The sequence below is a fragment of the Homalodisca vitripennis genome, chromosome 2 (assembly GCF_021130785.1).
Source record: "Homalodisca vitripennis isolate AUS2020 chromosome 2, UT_GWSS_2.1, whole genome shotgun sequence".
Taxonomy (NCBI): Eukaryota; Metazoa; Arthropoda; class Insecta; order Hemiptera; family Cicadellidae; genus Homalodisca; species Homalodisca vitripennis.
In genome coordinates this window covers 46,959,037-46,979,969 of record NC_060208.1, presented here as the reverse complement: position 1 = coordinate 46,979,969, position 20,933 = coordinate 46,959,037, and the positions used below count along the sequence as shown (strand labels likewise).

General features: G+C 32.3%; 1 protein-coding gene across 2 annotated transcripts in view; it reads right to left on the bottom strand.

The window, feature by feature from the left end:
• Positions 1-3,572: 3,572 nt before the first annotated feature.
• Positions 3,573-20,933, bottom strand: part of LOC124353891 ((E3-independent) E2 ubiquitin-conjugating enzyme UBE2O-like) — an 83,711-nt gene continuing 66,350 nt past the window's right edge. For both annotated transcript variants that reach the window (XM_046803937.1, XM_046803938.1), the window contains exon 21: positions 3,573-11,882. In XM_046803937.1, the coding sequence (XP_046659893.1) occupies positions 11,740-11,882 (143 nt within the window). In that variant the 3' untranslated portion in view covers positions 3,573-11,739. The remainder of the gene's footprint in view (positions 11,883-20,933) is intronic.

The window sequence follows — 20,933 nt, the reverse complement described above, 5'->3', positions numbered from 1 at the left end:
TCAGGCAAAGGCAGTCATAAGACTTTAAAGTGTTGACCTTTTCCGATCAATATTTAGATCTCTCGCTATAACTATGAATATTAATATGAGTTAAATGTAGGGTTGTTTCACAAGGCCAATAAATTCTGAAGCAATCACAATAGTCTTTGAGCTACATACTTGCACTAAAGATAAATCTCTGGCCTGATTCTTAAGCAAATCCAGGTTCCAAAATAGGCACTCCAGGAGTTCTCTTATGGGAATATCTAACCGTGTTACATAGATGCCTACAGGCCAAACATCAGGATCGAAGACATTCTTTCAGAGTGGTAGGGGAACTCCAATTTTAAAAGAGCTATTGCCTGGAAACCTATTTTTTCATACTGTTTAAGGTCTTTGAATTATACACTATCACTGAATCTTGAAGCAAAAGCATGTCTATTTCTCCACAACCATCAGTCTGTCATTATTACAGAAGCCCAACCTGTTACAAACACGGGCTTTCTATTTGTCCTCTTAGTAGGCCCACTATGTTGAGTTTGCAAATTAATACGCTTTTATAGGTCACTTTGATTGTTCACATCTCCTCTTTCCAATTTCGCTTGTTCAAAATCCTATGCTCCGGACATCTCGGCACCGTACAATTTAGTGTTTAATTCTCCAAAGATGACCGGCACAGATGTATCAGTTTCCAAATCAGCCGTTCTTTTAGTTACAAAGCCGCTATTAACTACTGCCTTTATTTTTCTTGTTCTCTCCATTGTCAATCGGAATAGTTAGGCTTTCTACATGATTGATTGGCAGTACTGGAATGTTTCTAATAATATAACTAAATTACTGATAGTCAAAATTGATATTAGCTGAAGGCAAACCAAGACTAAGGTCCTTTTTCAGATCAGATTTATCATTAACATTTCCACTCGGTTTTTTTTCTCACAAGAAATAAACTATTTTTCTTAGGAGTAATAAATATAAAATGAAATATAAGAAGTTTGGTTAACGTTGCTAGTTAAAACATCACCAATAGCCTCTGTTTAGTTAATAACGATTGACGATAACGCAACATTTTCTGCTTCAAGGATGATCAAACAACTGCGTAACTCATAATGATTTTATGTAAAATCAAAAATTTGGTAAATTAGAATTTCTATGTACGAGATATAGTCACACACTGTTAGCTTCTTCAAAGGATTGTTCAACCTTCAACCTACAAGTACCGAATACAAACATAGATTTCCCTTTAGAAAATGAAATTTATATATATATATATATATATATACATTAATTAAATTTGTATAAAGGGCAATAGCCGAATTTAATTTCAATAAACATTGAATCACAAAAAGTACTAGCTCCGCCGGGACTCAAACCCGGATCTCTCACTTGCCGGGTGAATGTGCTACCATTACACAAAAGAGCCCTTACTTTTTACGATTCAATTATTTTGTGTTTGGCTGTATCTGTCACATATGCGTTCAAATAGACAAACTAACGTATGATCGGAAGACCAAATACCCGTCAAACGACTTTTATATTCATTAATTAAATTTATACCTTAATTAAGTATATCTGCTAAAAATGTATAGTTAAAAGTATATTTTTATGATGACTTTTAATTTCCTTATCTGGATATTTTCTTAATCTGTGCTCAATAGCGGTTCCATAAGAGGCTAAAATAAGAAGTTATTATAAAGCGTACTCTATTCTTTCACGCTATGAAAATTGAAACAATTAAACAAATTGAAAAAAGTAGTTAAATTAACAGTTCATTACATTTAACAGGCTCTTCTAATTAATATTTCGTAACTTTAGAGACCAGTGGGGTGTAGCCCGGAGAGAGACTTGTAAGAAGAATAGGCCCATCATATTCATCCCAGGGACCCTATTAACGTCCGTGTAAAATTTAAGTACAATCAGTTGAATGAATAGTTTATGCGTGAAAGAAAAACAAACAAACAAAGGCACTTTCTTATTTATGGTTAGGATTTGAATTATTGCCGATTAATGTTTTATTAGAGAAGACATAAGAATAACTAAGAGGATTTGAGACATTAGTTTTGGTTATATGATAAAAAATATAACACTGTGTTTCGAGAATCGGAGGCAATCCTTTTCTAAAAATATAAAAAAACCTAATGTATTATGTCAAGGAAACAAAAATTAATATGTGGTGATTAATTTGCATATTATGGTGTTTAATATTAGACAGAAGAACAAGTGTTTTTACATATAAAAAGGAGACAGATTCCAATTCTTGAGGACGAAAGGTAGTGCTTCTTATAAACAATAGAAACTGTCTGAAATGGTATTATTCTTTCAATAGTTTTTAGTTCTTATTCAGAAAGATTTAAATAATTAATTACATTAAAACAGTAAGCTGTCGTCTGTTAAAACTTATCAAGTAATATATATATTACATCTATTGAAGTAAGCATAAATATTTCACAATTCATCTGATTGTTCTATATTATCGTTCTGCAAGTCATGTGTTGTATTTTTTGACATAATGATTTTAATCGTAATCGAATTATTGGTTGATCCAAAATTTAGATATAGTGTATACAGGTGTCCTGTAGTTGTTGTATCTTGTGTAATTGTTTATTATTAGTTCAATCAGATTTCAAAATGCACAGAAAGCCATTCAGACGAAGTAGGAACTTTAACCAATGTACAAAAGACACAAAAATATAGAATGTTTGTGAATCACCTCCACCGAGCGAAGACTTTCGTTTTCACACAGCTTTGGAAATTTTCCTACTCCTCCTAATTGCTCACCCGGTTCTAGGACAGTCTAGCTCTAGATTCTGTAATGGATAGGTCAGTCTATGAGTGTATTGTTAAAATGGAGGGAAAAGTTATTGAGTGTTTAGGCGTTAAAGGCGGGAAGTTGTTTTCAAATGGTGATTGGTACTTTTATGCTGTATCTACGAAGAAAAGTGCTGGAACAAAATACCTTCGGTGTAAAACTTGACCTTGTAGTGGTGGTGCTTAATTGGTTCTAAATTGAAAACCCCTCGAAACAACAACCTAACATTCTGAAGGATGTGAGCTGGATGAGCTTTTTTAGACGGTTTGCGTGTACTAAACATTATTATGGAACGCTTTAAAAAAATATTTATTGATGACACGTTTTGTGGGCATAGCCGAAATGTAATTCTCCCCATGTAATTCATTTTCTACAGTGAAGAATGTTTAAATGATAGTAGCCACTTAACCTATGCTTACAGTTAAGATTATCTTTAGACTACTAGATACGGTTAGACATCTTGCACTTGTACTGAATTGTTATCAACATTATAAACCTCCTCTTTGTTTGAAGGTTATTTTTGACGATGGAAGGATTGTGAAGGAAACAGGATTTTTCCGGACATTTGCCATCGTTCAGTGAAACAAGAAAACAGTAACAAACAGTGTGTTACCTACTGTTTTCTTGTTTCACTGAACGATGGCAAATGTCCAGAAAAATCCTGTTTCCTTCATTATAAACCTCTACCAAATGTATATCATATGAGAGTATCAAAACATGTTATAGACATTAAAAGCGGTTTGAAACATAAGAGAAGTTGGAAACAGGTATAAGGAACAAACACAAGTTTAGGCAACAAACAAGATCGATTTATTGTGCATTGTTAGATACATGGATTTATATAGCCATTAGCCTTGTACGCTAGTCTACTTTAGGCTATAATGCTATTTATTTTATAACTGAAAAATGGATAAAAGTATCAGCAGAAACCTTATTTGTCACATAAAATATATTAAAATAATTTTTCTAAAGGAAAATAAAACAACATTCACACTTTATTAAAACCATTCCATTTAAAGCCACTTTTACACTTTAATTCAAAACTTTGGGAAAAAAATTCACTATTGATAAATAGACTGATACCTAATGATACTTAATAGCATATTTTATGATGTACAATAATAGTAGAAAAGGAGTAGTAATAGTAATGAGTATAGTAATAGTAGTACAAGAGCTGCTCCCAATAAGAAAGAGCTCCTTGAAAAATATGGAATTGTTTTCTTTAGATACTTCCAAGCTCCACATGTTGGCTACCAATGTCATGCGTATATAAGGCAAATTATGTTTCATTTAAAGGACTCCTACAGTAGTATTTTCAGGAACCCTAATATAGAATAAAAAACTTCCCACAACAACTTTGATGTGATTATAATGATTGGAATAATTCCAATTTCCGCACTCAATTCTGTCCCGTTACTACAGAATGGGTTTTTTATGTTACCTCCAGTAGTGACAGTGAGTAGTGAATAGTGACTCTGACCACTACCATGAAAAATGATATGTTTCCTATAATCTGTGAAGTAAGTTATGATCATTCAAAGAAAATTAAATCTCAGATCTCATTCTGTATCGTTGCTGCAAGTTGTATTTCTAAGGACTCCAATAGGAGTTTCTTTTTACCCTGATGTAGACTAGGGATCTTCCAGCAGTAATTCTAGGGCAACTTATAGTAATTTGGAAAATCCCCATCTCGATACTCAATCTTGCTTGAACAGAAATTCCACATTGCCTCTAACAGGGATATCACTCGAACCATTACCATGGTATGTTCCCTAGTATCTGATATAAGGTGTGGGCATTGGAAGATAACTATACCTCCGCACTTATTATACGTTTCAAAGTACTCCTCCTATAGGGGTGTTTTAGATTAGAAAACTTCCCACATGAAAACTTATAGTAATGTGAAAAATTTCAAACGAAGCAATCAATCCTGTCTCGTTACTTCAGGACAGCTTTTATATATCGGGTCCCATAGGATCATCATTCCGAAGTCAAACTTGAAAAGTAATGTTTCAAACCAATTTTGAGGCATGTGATAGTCAATGTTAGAAAACCACATCTCCACAAATTGCTTTGTCTGGTTTCTCAATATGGGTTTATATGTACAATTTCCAAAGTGATTTCCTGGTCAGATACTTGTCCAGTCCATAAAAAAAAACTTAACCCGACAGCTCTCTTTTGTTTACAAAAGGTTTCATCCAAATCAGTAATTTTGTTAAAATCAGTGGACAATACATAAAAAAGGAACACAGTCAAATTTTACTTGAACAGTTCCTCCTTTTTGAAGTCATTAAAAATACAGGTCTTCTAGGAGTTGCAACCCCATTTGAACCCTTATAAGATCTTTATCAAAATGCTTTCGTTTTTCTATTTAAGAAAATTTAATTATGAGGTCAAATTTCATTTGAAATTAAGACAAGGCATGCCAAATTTCATTTTTTATTGCTATCGCAAGTTGAGGATTAGTGGTAGTCGTGAACTAAGATAATTTATGTGAAAAAGGGCTGCAAATTTTGCTCATGAAATGAACAACAACGAGTCATGCTGTCACACACGTTTTGTATATGTAGAAAACAGACCCAAAGACCAAATTTAAAAAATCAAAAACAGTAGTTGTCTTTACCAAAAATTATAGCGTGAGAAGTAAAAATATTAAAAGCTGGGTTGATATGGAGGATAACACATGCATGATGCACCTAACGCTGGAACCAGCATGCTACTAACACAGAGCATTAGTCTATTTAATTCAATTCTGTTTTATAATATTGCCAGTAGCCAAGGTAAGTTTTTCCTGCTTCAGTCTTTTCATCTTAGTTCTGTTATGTATTTGTTGCTTGGTATCATTTCATCTTCTTACATTATAAAGCTACATTTTTAATAAACTCCAAATAAAACTAAAGTACTCAAATAATATATAAAAAAAGTCATAAATATAATTATTTACTCCATTGTTTCTTTTACTATTTTCACTCAAATAAAGCAAGAAATGCTTACAAAAGTGAAATACATTTTAGTGTTTCTTTTTTTAATGTATAAAGATTAGAAATAATAACGGTTTATTAATATAAAACAATTTAATAAATCTCATAATAAATTGTTTAGATAAAATTGAATGATACATATCAATACATCTTATAGAACATTTTCAGAAACTGATTCAGCCAACTAAACAAAGCCATATTGAAACAAACCAATGTTCTACAGGTAGCCTGAACCATGTACTGTACGATTTTCAACAAATCGTGTAGGAGAGCAGCACCAAAATAACATACCTATAGGTATGAATTTGTTGCCTATCCAGCGGCTGGGTGATGTACTGATTTGCACATTGTTGCATATATGACCTGGACCAAGATACAAACTGTAGTGGCTGCGATATAAGCAATGTTTTTGTGGACTCATGACGAGTCTGTCCAACTCTTGTTCTTAAGTGAAATCAGCATTTTAAAAAGACATGTGTAGATGGGTTGCACAGGCCTAAAATGTACGGTTTTCACCTATAGACAGGTATAGAAATCGGTTAGGTGAATATCATCATCTATGGTTTGAGAAGAGCTGCAATGTTTTTTGAGAAAGTTAAATGGAACTTTTGACTTGACCTATGCAAGATAAGACACCTTTTGGAGAAGAAAAGAGTGGGCTTCGCGGACAGTGTCAGGCGTTCTCTGTGTGCACAATACAAACATTGAACTTTGCATTGCCACTTAATAACTGTACCGTTCAATGATTACCCTTTGTATAGTGGCCAAGGTCTAATGTGATGAATATTTTATTTTAAAAAATTGAACAGAAGTGGTTTTCAATCACTAACTTTTCACAGCATTGTTTTAGATGAAAAATTAAAACCTGTAAATATTTCCTCAACATATGTTCTAAAACAATTCAAACAACTAGTAATTTTAGTGTACCACCAAAGATGTAGCATCACTTCTCTGCACCAACTATCAAAGAATAATTTTCTCAAGAATACAAAGGTAAAAGAAATATTCCAAAAAAACGCTAAAGAATTGGTCTGCTGATACATTTTGATGAATAATAAATTAACTGATTGAAAGGCAACAACAGAAATACGTAACTAACATCTAACTTATTACCATATCAATACACAATGTGAGTTAGGAATGGTTCAAATAAAAGCACCGGTTTTCTTGCATTCTAATCTTCAATCTTAATCCAAATACCTATGTTTAACAAAATCCTCAACAACCATAATTATGTATTAAACCTAATTACAAATAACACTTCAAGTCGGGGTTCCAATAGTTGAGCACGTTGGAAAGTAATTTTAGTTCCTTCAATAATTAAAAGTTGTAAATAAAAGGCAGAAGTTAAAACACAAAATGTCACTATTGTTAACGATGAAATACCAACTTTGTATGACCTAGTAAAAATAAATAAATACCATTATTAAACTGGGTGTACCTAAACTCATGTGGCAAACTTCTAAAGCATAGTTTAGAGGAAAATATAAAACTTTTTCTTTTCTATTCCAAACATAACTTCTTCAGAGCCAGGACCATCAAATATCAAACAATTAAATGATACATGCATGAATAAATACAAGAAATATTTGGACTAATATTACAAACATAAATGTTTCTTTGTTTTCACTAAAGTAAATTAATTTTTTCCATAAGACATTACCTAGGACGTTAAAGCCACGTTTTAGGGAGAATGAATTCTCTTTTAAAATAATCAAAATGTTATGTTACCAATTATATCTATTTTGCATTAAAAATTCAAGAAATGAAATATTTTACTATTTTCCATGATGTACCATTCTCAAGTAAACTAAATTTTAATGTTCAAACTTTCCAGATGAGAAAATAAGAGGAACGGTTTTGAAAATCTTTTGCTAACTACTGCAAAATTACATCTTTTTCAAATCTTAAGAGTTTTTTTATCTTCAAAAGGATTCTTTATGTAAAAAAGTTATTGTTATTGTATGAGTTCTGATACACCCTTTACATTTTTTTACTAATAATTTATATAGAAGTTAAAATTCAATTTGTAAAGTGTAAAAATAACTAGGTTAGTTAAAAAAATTAATTATTCTGCAATATAGCTACAGATTTATAAAATATTTTAAATAGATTCTTTCACACTACAAATGATGTATATATTAATTTTTATAAAATACAGGAATGACATAGAAAGATAAATAATAGGTGGGGTTTGTTTGCAATAGACTTCAGTTACAAAGTAGAAATTTAAGATATGCGATAATACTAATGCAACTAAATTCATCAAGTCCCCTCCCCCCCACAAAATTAATCTAACTAATAACCAACTTGCATTAAAAGGAAAAGTTAATCCTTTGAAAGTACAAACATAATATCTGTAAATAAATAATATAAAAAATTATAATAAGTAATAATATAATAACAAACTATAATTAAACGCATAACACATAATTGCTACAACTACAATGATACAAAAATATTTGGACACCGGTATCGTAATGAGAGAATAGAGCTATTATTTGGTAGAAATGGCCACTACGTAAAATATATCTTCCTCTTTCCTACTACCTAATTGATATGAGCATGATTTGTTTTCCAACCTCCCAAAGCAAAAATAAAACTTTTGTTATAGTGTTGGTTTCATCAGCATCAGTATTGAAGTACTTTTCTAAGTATCAGTCAAATATAAACAATGTACCAAATAGTACCAATATAGAATTATTTAGGGCATGATACGAATTTGTGCCAATTGGTTACGCTTGTTGCAATTTCAGTATATTGGCTTTATCTAAGGAGAAAGATTTTGTTTTATAGTGTGTGTTTTGCTTGATTCTCCTTTGTTGTTATGGCAGAATTCAGTTAACTATGAAGTTTACATTATATTCAAGAAAAACACTATTAAATCTGTTTCACTGAAAACTACTTGTGTGAATAGTATAATAGAAAACCTATATAACCCTGAGTGGTACTGTAGTATCATCGCACATGATAATAATTTTAACCTGTTTTCATATACGTTTATAATAAGTAAATCATATTTTGTATATTATTTTATACATAATAATTATTCAAGCAATTCTTTTTATACAACATAATAACATATTTTAAATTTTGCACATAATTCATTCTTTTAATTTAATAAAACTTTTAATTTTATAGAAGTTTTTTAATTATAGAAATATTATATAGTATTTTGTGGTATGAAAATTCTATAACGTATAAAAGATAATTTACTTTCTAAGAACAAACTTTTTCAAATGTGATATATGTTGTTAATGGATATGTCGTTAATTGAAAGTAAAACACAATCACAAATGGCAAATTCCATAATATTTGCACTCAAAACTTCACTTTAATTAATTGTTCAGTCAATAAAGCTTTACTTGATTATTCAGAGTTTTATCAGTATTGATGTTAATCCTGTTCGATCATTTTATATTTTGCATTAATAAAAAAAATAAGATCAGGTATCATCATCAAGAACATAACATGAACATTCAATATCAGATCTTAGCCAATTCCATGGTTAAGAGTATGATTTGTTTTCTAACTTAAAAGAAAGTGAGAGAGGCCAGCTCAACTTTACATATTTGTCAACTTCTTGAATGTATACAAAATGTATGCAACTGGGTTTTAAAATACAGTGATAGTACGTCAGGTTTCAGTCAATGAATTTTGTCTTCTGAAATTCCAGCTATGAAAGAAAAGACATATTGTCAAATAGTACATTTTCTTATAAACAATTATTAGGCCTACTTAATTGGGGAGGTTGTTAATTTTTACACACTTTATTGCATTTATTTTTGCCTTAAATAATATGATCAGTGCATTTGTACTTTTAAGTATACCTCTGAGAGAACAACTGGAATGATTAAAGTAACAATTTTTAGGTACTTTTTTGTTATATATTATTAATTTGTACAACTTATTACTTTGCATGTATTATAATTTATATCATTTTAAACATAACATAAGTATAAAAAGTAAACAAATATTTAGCAAAGTGTTGCAAAAATAAAAAATATTTAGTGCTTTGATTTTTAACAAATCCTTTACGATAATTGCTGGGATTTTTTATAGATACTTATAAAAGGTGTCTGGGATCAGATCAAAGTGCACATAAAAAATTTATCTAACAACAAAGATATATTTTGAACACTTTAGCTCTAAAATGGTAACAGTGTGTAGTCTCGAGCTGAACAGGACGTCCAGTTTCTGAAGCTATTGGAACGAACTTATTCTACTAATTTTCTTTATGCTTGCCACAATTTTTTATGCATTTATATTACATTGTACAAACAGTTATCTAATACCTCCATTTTTTTAATCTACTCTAACAACGTAACTGGCGACAAGCCATATGTGGACACAAGCTTTGTCGTTACAAAGCAGGACAAGGGCACACTCAGCATCTGCTGCTTTTGTCCAAAAATTCTACTAGAAAAATTCCTTTACTATCCAGAAAAAACTTCACATGTTTTAAACTTATTGTTTGGGAGATAATGAATGTTACACTCTCTATGTTTATTTTTACTAAGAGAAACTATAGGAAATCCAAGTTTTACCTGTGGTCCCTTTTTAGCTTGAAAACTATCCAATTTCACTGTTTTCATTGTCAAGGATACTTAAAGTAAACACTAGTCATTTTGTTAATTTCCGTGAAAGTTTGTATATACCCAAAAAACACACGCATAGGTTATAGTAGTTGAAATGAATCATTATGTCATACAGTGTAGACCTTACAAAAACAAGCCTCATATATGTTTAAAAGTACTTGGTCAGCAAGCTGTTTTCAGATTATAACTGGAAAATATTAAGATGCCCAACTGTGAAGCGTGTAAGTAATGACATTATGACGGTATAAATTCTTATACCGCATAAATTATTTCATTCAAGTTAAAATCATATCAGGAGCTTTTGCACAATGTCTTTCCTTAACTCGAAACTTTGCTAAGTTTGAATTAAACTCTATTCCAAACTTTGTAAAAACTAAAACTATTTGTACTGGATAAAAGAAACTCTGATTCATATTTGACTGAACTTTGTTTTTTGTCCCATAAATAATCTTTCATTCCCTCTGTTATAGTACTGTCCATACAAAAAAGCCAATTCCCAAAAACCTTATACAAATTCAGAAAAACAGACAAAAACAACTTACAGTGTGTTTGTTCACCTGGAAGTTTCTATATTTCTTCCAACATCTGATATTTATTACAAAAATTATTGACACTAGAAACCAAAGAAGCTTGGAAGGTCGGAAAATCAAATCTCAATCCGTCCCTCCACCCCACGTCACTTACCCGTAAATCCAACTGAAATAAAAGGAACTGAGTCTTAAGTTACAATTGTAAAGCTATGGAACGGTCTTGCTGGAAACAGACAGAGAGACCTCACATATGAATAATAACAATGGGGTATAAAACGCGCACGGAAACACCTAAAAATAAATTAAATCAGCTGAACCGCTAAATGAAGTAACTTACACTAGGCCTAATCTATCTTAGCTCAGCTGTCTATACTTTGTACATGGCCAAGTGGAGGCTTCAGTAGACACTTTCAAGAGTTATTCAATACAACCTTTAGTTACTTATTTATTTTATAATGTACTGTATAAAGGCCATAACAAAATCTGTTGCTTTGCTTTCATTAAAACAACCCATTCCTTAAATTTTAAACTATTATTATTAATAAATATTTTAAATAAATGAAAGTTATGGCAAATCTTTTAAAACTGAACCCAAATGTCTACAACAAATAATTCCCACCAAACACTGAGGCCACCACTTTGCCGAGAAATAAATAACGATCTACTCTTCGAAAATAGCAATTTTAGTGAAATAAGTATCCAACTATATACTACGATAACAACGGTATTCCATCACTCGAAAATACAGAACTTGCACGAGAATACATGTTAAATACAATAAATACAACGTAAATTTTTGTAATATAAAAAATAAAGGCCGAGTTATTATTGTTGGGATTCTACCGCTAACTGGCAGGCGGCGGGATCCCCACAGAGAGCAGGACCTCGCGGAACGTTACCAGCGTCTTACGCAGCGTCAGGCAGAACCCCTTAGATGCAGGGATCAGAGGGAATTCTGGCAGTGGGACGTTACAGTGCGCTTTAATGTCTGCAACAGAAAGGTGTGAAATTCAGCATCTGATGTGGCATGTGTGTATCAGCAATAAACTGGGAACTGAGAAGATGTCGAACCAGTAGGACTGGACACAATTCCAAGAACCCAAAACCAACACTAGACACGCTGGAAAGAACAGTTCCATTCCAAAATTAATTTCTACTAAATATAATATTATTAAATTTAACTGAAACAAGACACAGTAGCCATAAGGAAAAGTTACAACACTTGAATGGCAGATTGATAACAGTTTCCCCACTTCTTTTAAAATTTTATACATAATTTATAACACTGATATTTTACTAAAAACTTGTCTGTTATTCATGAGCCTTTACTGGAAAAGAATAATATATTTCAATTATTATTTAAATTATTTAATTGTCATTTAAAAAATTGGAAAATATATCATGACTACATATTATTGATATAAACATGCTCCTTAAAAATACTGCAATTGACCCAAAGGGATAATCTCAACTCATCTCATTGTTCAACTTAGATGAGTTGCTTTCTCATCTATAACACTATCCACCACCAATTTTATCACTAAATAAGCTGCATAGTCTGAACTTTATTTCTGAGTTCTATCAACAAAATACAACGAATTAAATAATTCACTTTACAAATTGACATCACTGCAGTTTGAGATTCATATATGCAAGTCAACCACTTAACCTGTATTTTATACTTGAAGGGCACTTAATTTGATTGTGAGATAGGAAATCTATATTAATATTTGTGATTTAATCACTACAAAAATCTAGTACTAAGTATTCAGAACCTGTTTTTGAGACAATTTGTACAGATAAACGTTGTATACATAAACATTGTAGAAAAGCATTTTGGAAAATACACAAGACCCAAGGCTTATCAGTGTGTAATGTGATAACAGGACTGCTGCCACCATCTCCGGAAAATTATTCAGTCTTGATTAGCTGATCTGTAATCTTCTGACAATGTCAGTGAATTTTGTTTTTATTTCTCTTGGATCATTGCTTCAAAGATTTACATAATACATAGATAAACATAAATATACACCTGTGTAACAAAATCTATTTTAGTATATGGTAAAAAATAAACAGAGATATATTATTATATTGAAAAAACTTAAGGGGGGTTGGGAGGTCAAATGGGTCAAAAATTATTTTTTTTGTGTTTTTATTGAATATTATTCTGCTTTTCATAGCGGTTAATTCAAGACCAATTTCATGAAAATCGGTCAAGTAGTTCTTGAATAAAAAATTTTTTTCTAAAGGCTGTACTTCAAATTTTTGGTGAGAGTTTCAGCATTGAGGAAATAGTATTTTATATTGTACTATAACTCTTTATGCAAAATAGAGCTGTATTACTATTACGTTTTTTGCTATTGGTACAGTTGTTTGTCACCTGTTTTTTCTTTCATTACCTTGTTTGTTATTGTTTTCTTCTGTTTATAACCAAGAATAACATTTCAAATGTCACAGTTTATTTTCTGAAGTTTCTGGTGTTTTCTGTGTGTTAGAAGTTTTATTTCAAAGGTATTGCAATGCCTAGATTTTTTAACAAAGTCTTTAAAAAACGTAAGCAAGTAGGGAAGCCTAAAGTGGTGTTTGTAGATAGTGACTGTGTGAGAAGCCTAGAATCTAAGCCTAGTACACAAAGCCCAGAACCTAGGACTAGTGCACCAAGCCCAATTCCTCCAGAGCCTGAATAAGAGAGTTTGTCTAGTAAGAAAATTAGTTCTTGTCTTGCAGATTACAATAAGTACTAAGGTAACTGTGGCACTAATGACATTGTAAATCTGCAAATTCTTCAAAACCTGCTTGAACAGAACCAAAGTGAATCGCTCAATAACATGATTTGGGCTCGTATTCCCAAGCGAACTTTTGTCATGCTATCAACTCTAGAATTAGGGGTATATGATGCTATTGCTGTCTTCAACAAAGGCAATATAGTCAGATGCGAAGTGTTTGCTAAATTAGGGATTGTACCTGTGGTAAACTGTGTGTATGTGCCTCAAGACATGGACATGCTACGCATCAAAAAAGTGAATAAAGCCGTCGATGAAACAGAAAAAAAGTGTTGAAGACAGACTACAGTGGCAAAAAAGAGGCTAGAAGACGACTATGAAGCAGAGGAAGCAGACAATCCCTCATATGGTGCAAGAATGCATTTATAAAGCAAGTTTAGTTGCTAAGCTAATGGATGTTCCAAATAAATGGCTTTTTCCGAAAATGAATTTTTTTCGGTAAATAAGGAACATTATCTCCAAAAATATAAATGATAGATCAATAATTTTTTCCTTATCTTGGAGAGGGCATTATTCTACACATTTTAACACATGGATTAAAAAAAATTTAAATCAGAAAACTTTTTATTGCGACTAATTTATAAAAATTACTGGTAATTTTTAGAGTATTTTTTTAAAAATTGCCAAAAATCCAAAAAAATATTTTTTTACAAAAATCTCGTGTTAAAATATGTATATTGTTGTGCTTTATCAAGAAAAAAAAAGTTCTAAGTGCTATCATTTATAGTTTTTTTGTAAATGTTCCTTAAAGTATGAGAATTTAACATGGGCTTAAATGGAGCTCCCGACCCCCCTTAAAGTATATAATTTTCATCAAAGTGTTCTTTGGATCTTAACCTTTAAGGCACTGAAGAAAATTTGGCCTCAGTTAAATCAGCACTCATTTAAATATTTAAAAATTCTGTTATCACCAAAGTTTTTTATCTTCTATTTCTTGGAAGAAGAAATAAAAAACAATTTTTGTTTGAAAGTTACATGAAGACTGTATACATGGGCTTATGGTTATATTTGCAAGGCACGTCCCTCATCATAAGATAATATGTTGATAAACAAGTAGCACTTGTTTTTTATTTTGATCCGATTTTTCATATGACATGCAATCCAATTTGCTTTCCGACAGTCATAAACCAATACGTTTACGCATTCCTACACTTTCGCAACATTTCCATAAATTATAATGTACACAATAAACTAAAATAAGACAATAGCAATAATCCTGTATGTCACGTTTACGACAATTCCGTTGGCACAACCATATGCATATGTTGTGCTTTAAAAGTTAATGCAGAAAAAGCAGGTGACTACAATTATTTTCAAATAGTAATGTCATCCGCTACTCGTATCTTTTCATATCGAATTTTTGAGGTGAGATACTGCCAAAATATATAACTAGTAAAACAAATAATAGTTTAATGAATAATAATAGTATAAATAATAATAATAATAATGAGTAATAAATAATAGTAATGAAATAAATTATATATTAACACTTAAAAATTATATAACTTATATTTGTAGCATGGTTATTTTCACAAAGTAAACTCTATTTCAATGTTCTAAATAAAGAAATTGAGAAGAAATATTTAAAAATGAAATCATTTAAAAATTAACCCTCTTGAGTGCCAGGGATTTTGTTACGAAACGATATTAAAAACACGCTTGAGTGCCAGAGTCTCGGAACGAGACAATTTCTATTTCATTTGTAGTACCTCTATAACTTATCCCATACTGAATAATATCATACAAAAAGCCAATACATCTAAACTGATCTTTTAAACTATTATTTCGACTTTTTAACGCTGTTATGTGACGTAAACAACTAACTAAAATATAACACTTTCTCAGTTGGATCGCGATCACGGTGTCGAGACGAATAGCGGAGTGTTTTTGAGGTTATATAATTGTGCGTTTTTATTAATTTAAAATGTTTCCAAGCTATATTAGATATTAAAATTAATAAAAAAAGTGTTGACAGTCACTTCCGAGTGTCCATGAAGACAGTGTTGTGGAGTTTGTTTGAAAATTGCCTGAATAAGGTAATGTTTATGTTTTGAGTTTTGTTTGAGTAATTATTGTTATACAGCGTGTATCAATATGAATGACCTGATTTTAAAACTCAATATCTATTGCTAAAAATGTACTACAAAAATAATATTTATTGCAAAATACTTACAAAATATTAAAGTTTTAGGTATGTTATTACAAATGTTCTATATGTCCACCAGCAGCAACACGAACAACATCCAGACGATAGCTAAATTCCTCATAAACCTTACACAACGTATCTGCGTTCACAGACCTTATTGCGACAGTTATTCTGTTCTTTAGTTCTTCGATGTCATACTTGATACTTACTTACTTGATACTTGATGTCTTCGTCTTTGACTGATAAAACCAGATAGACTGTGTCAATTTTGTTTAAAAAATGTTTGCAATTTATTCAGAACAATTTTGTCAAGTATTTAAAACTATATACACTATTTACAAAGGTTTATGGTGGCAGGACTAGAACAGTGGGTCATCTTCAAGTTCCTTGAGTGCATAGATAGGCCTACTTGTAAGTCTGGACCATATGGCTTCCTTGAACTTAATAGTGTTCATATTTCTGATGCTTTCCGGTAGGCTGTTGTATAGTTTGACCACTGCTATTGGAAAACTGTTCAACGATTTTGAAAAGTCTACATTTTAGGGTGTTTAGGTCTTTTGCATGCATGGCGGGTGTTGTAGCCATGGACATCTTGTCTTCTCCCAAACAGTGATTCATTCTCCTTTATGTATATAAGCGAGTTCATTACATATTGGCCTTGAACCGTTAATACCCTGAGGCATTTGAAAATAGGCCTACAATGCTCCAGATGGTCTGAAGATGTAATGATGCGTAGCGCCTTCTTTTGGAGAACAAGTATTCTGCTGCATGCTGATGCATGGCCCCAGAGCAGAATACCATAGGCTAGGTGGCTGTGAAAAAGTGCGTGGTATACCGTTACCAGGCACCGCTCTGGTACCACGTTTCTGTTTTCTCAGCAAGAAGATAACCCTGGAGAGTTTTGTGCAGACTTTGTCTATGTGGCAATTCCAATTTAACTTCGGGTCCAGCCAGAAACCGAGTAATTTAACGGCCTCATCACAGTCCTCTATGACATCTCCATTTTTTAGAGTACAGAATATCAGTTGTGTTTTTTCTTCGTTTAATTTTAGTTTGTTTGTGGTGAACCACCTCTTGGCATCTGCTAACAAGTCCTCGGCTTCCTGAAGCACGGAGTGTATCAGCTTTCCTCTGGACAGGAGCGTAGTGTCATCTGCAAACAGCACTACCCTGCCTCCCAGTCTTCATTCACAAGAATTAAGAAGAGCAAAGGTCCCAGGATGGAACCTTGTGGCACTCCATGCATGACTTCTCTACTTCCTGAAGTAGCCCCACCAAGCGATACCCTCTGTTGTCTATTTTCGAGCTAGCTGGAAATAGTTTTGTGAACTAATATGAGTTAGAGGGGGAACAAACACTTTTTCCTTCACATATCCCCACAAGAAAAAGTCGCATGGGGTCAAGTCTGGTGATCTTGGAGGCCAAGAATGAAGGGCATTGTCTCGAGGTCCTGTGCGCCCTATCCAGCGGTGAGGCAGTGTGTTGTTGAGAAGCTGCCGAACATTGTTGTGCCAGTGAGGCGGAGCTCCATCCTGTTGGAAAATGATGTCACCAGAGTCTGCCTGAAGTTGTGGGAAAAGCCAATTCTGCAGCATTTGAAGATAGCTCATTCCATTCACAGTGTCTCCCTCAAAAAAGAAGGGACCGTACACTTTTTTACGAGAGACTGCACAAAAAACGTTCACTTACGGCGAGTCTCGTTCATGCTGAATAACGTCGTGAGGTTGTTCGAGTCCCCATATGCGCATGTTATGTTGGTTTACTTTACCACTAGTATGAAATGTTGCTTCATCACTGAAAATTAATCGTGATAAAAATGTATCCACGTCCATGTCCTCAAGTAGAGCATTACTAAATTCAACACGTTTCCTTTTATCACCAACCCGGAGAGCGTGTGCTAATTTTAGTCTGTATGGTTTGTACAGCAAACAACGTCTTAACACTCGCCAGACAGTCATGTGAGGCATACCCAGTTGTCTGCTTGCACGGCGAGTAGACGTTCGTGGACTGCGCTCATACGTTTGCCGAACTGTTTCCACCATTTCGTCAGAAGTGCGAGGTCGGCCTGAACTTTTACCTTTGCACAAGCACCCTTTCTCTTCAAATTGGCGATACCATCGACGAATGTTATAGGTGAAGGCGGATCAATGCCGAAAACGACGACGAAAAGCACGCTGGACCGAAACAACTGACTCATCCTTGGCAAACTGCAACACACAAAACGCCTTTTGTTGAGCGGACGCCATTTTACTTCAGACTGACTGGAAACGAAGAAGACGCACTGGCCGACATCTAGCGGCGATTTTATGAAACTTTAGGCCACGCCCATTCCAAATACACAGCTTTCCTTGCCCGCATGCCTTATGTTTCGTAATTATTACCGTACAAAATCAGGTAATTCTTTTTTATACACCCGGTATTACACAATAAAATTGTGCATTTTTTTAAATGGATTTTATCATTAAAGTATTAAAGTTTTGAAAAGAATTTAAAAAAAGCTTTTTATAGTGAAAAATAAACTTTAACTGAATATTTTCCAAAACCCTGCGATTTTTAACAAAACAAATCTCTAGCGCTTGAATAATTTGTATAATTGTGTTTATTGTACAATATTAGATTATGAAACATGATTTTAAGGTGTTTTTTATTTAATGCTCTTTATCATAAAAGTATTAAAATTTAAAAATAAAATTTTCTTATATTAGTTATTTAACTTTAAACTGGATTTTATTTTGTTTCCCTTGAAAAGCCAGTGTTTAAAATGATTTTAAATTTCTTTAAATTATATAAACATCTTATTGTTTTATATTTTCTGATGAAAAATTTATTCACCTTTAAAAAGAATTCAAAAGAAGCTTTTAGTTATCAAAAATAAATTTTAAGTGAATTGTTTATGAAACCTTGTATATTAGTAAATAATCTCTAGCAATTAACTATTTATAACAATTTTGTTTACAGTACAATATTAAGTTATTACATATGATTATGGGTTGTATTTAAATTTTATTTATCATGAAAATAATGAAATCTCAACATAACATTTTTTTATAATAATTATTTGACCCCAAACTTGATTTTTATTTTGTTTCCGTGGAAATGTTGCTGTTTAAAGTGATTTTTTTATTTTAAAAATAAAATAAAAATTTAAATTTTTAATAGTTTTTGATACCTAGTACATTTACCTTTAAAAAGAAGTAAACATATGCTTTGTATGATAAAATATAAATTTTATACACATTTTCTTCTAAAGCCTTGCGTTTTTGTCCAAAACCCTCTGGCACTTTTCGCATAGTCACACAAAAAATAACTCAGCACTTTTCAAAATGGATTTGATTTTATCTTTGGCACTAAAAGGGTTAATTATAAATATTGTTTAGAGTATTTTATGGCGAAAATATGGGAAAGTCAAAAAGAAATGGAAAGAACTGTTTTAACCCTATGGCTGTTTGCCATTTTTTTAAATTTTGACATAAAACTGTTAGGTTTTTAGCATGAGTCATACCCAGAACTGTTCAGCTCAAAATGGACTTTTTGCAGGGATTTTCTCAAAAATGTGTAACTTCTTTAAAAATCAAGATATTTGCTTGAAACTTGTTGTATTCTGTAGAACATAAGGCCGTGATTTAGAAAAAAAATACCCCATGTCAATTAAATTCAATAGATTTTTTAAAATGTATTATTTTTTATTTATTGTGTTATTTTATTTTATTTTTTTAGTTTGGAACTATAAAACATATATTTGTTTTAAGGAGTGTGAATTGACAGTATAATATCCTAAAAGTACATTTAATTATGAATAGACCGTGACAATTTTAAGTAATTTGGATAAAAACTGTTCAAGTTGTAATAAAAATAAGTAAATAGTTACTTACGTTGAGTTTGATGCAATTTTCACCAGATACTTATAAAGTCTCTTTGTTAATAATAAATAAAGTACATTACTGCAAGTGTACATAAGCTCATTATATTTATAGAAAGCAAATTTTTGAAAGGACAAACAAATGTTTCACACTATTTACATTATTTACTTTTTTACTTTTTACTGACACACGTGCTTGACGAGGCATTCCGCGTGAATGCCCTGCCCACACTTTACACACACTGTGCGCGATCTAAGTTTTTTTCCTTCAGGATGGTTGTCACCTGAACACATTCTACAGAGTTTTTCCTTCTTCTCTGGGAGCTTCCTAAGTCCAAAATTGGCTGAAGGGCCATCTCCACTGCCTTGAAGATTATGGGGTACAGATTTGACAGCCATCCATTCTGAGGCAAGTTCTCCCACAATTTCCTTCATGAAATCAGCTCTATGTAGCCGCCATTTGGTGGTATTCAATTTGCATAGGATGAATGCGTTTAGCACCATGCGGCCAAAAACATTAAATATAACCTTTTTTGCGTGCTTCATAGTTCTACGTTCATCCATATATACATACAACATTTGGTCAGTGGAATCGATACCACCCATACCACGGTTGTATTGATGGGCAATTTTAGTTTTAGTCTTTATAAGGAGACGACCACTTCTTCTAATAGAGTATGCCTTTGAAGCAGCCTGGCAGTCAGTTGATAGGATTAAAAATTGAGAGAGTTGCTCTTTTTTCTCCTATGTGCCATAATGAGCATTAGGCCTTTCATTACATAGGTCTTTTGACCAACAGCATACTTTCCCAATAACTGTTTAGGTATACCTTTCCTGTCTTTCCTAATAGCTCCAGTAACAAAAGTTTGGTGACTGTACAAAGTTCTAGCAAGTGCAATTGAAGTAAAAAAGTTGTCAAGAAACATATGGTGCCCTTTTCCCAAACAATTTGCCATTCTTAGCAAGGTCATTACAACTGTGCCACCCAAACCCGTCTCAACAACTCTTTCATTTTCTTCTGATCTTTGAGCTCCTTTATAACAATAAAAAGATACACAGTAGCGTGTTATTGAATCACAAAGGGCCCACAATTTAATACCCTACCTGTGGTGTTTTTTTTTTAGGCAGGTACTGAGTAAGTCCAATTCGTTTTTTAGTTCCCACCAAAGACTCATCTACAGATAGGGCTTCAGTTGGATTGTAATGAAGCTTGAACAGCCGGGTTGCATGGTCGATTATAGGTTGAAACCT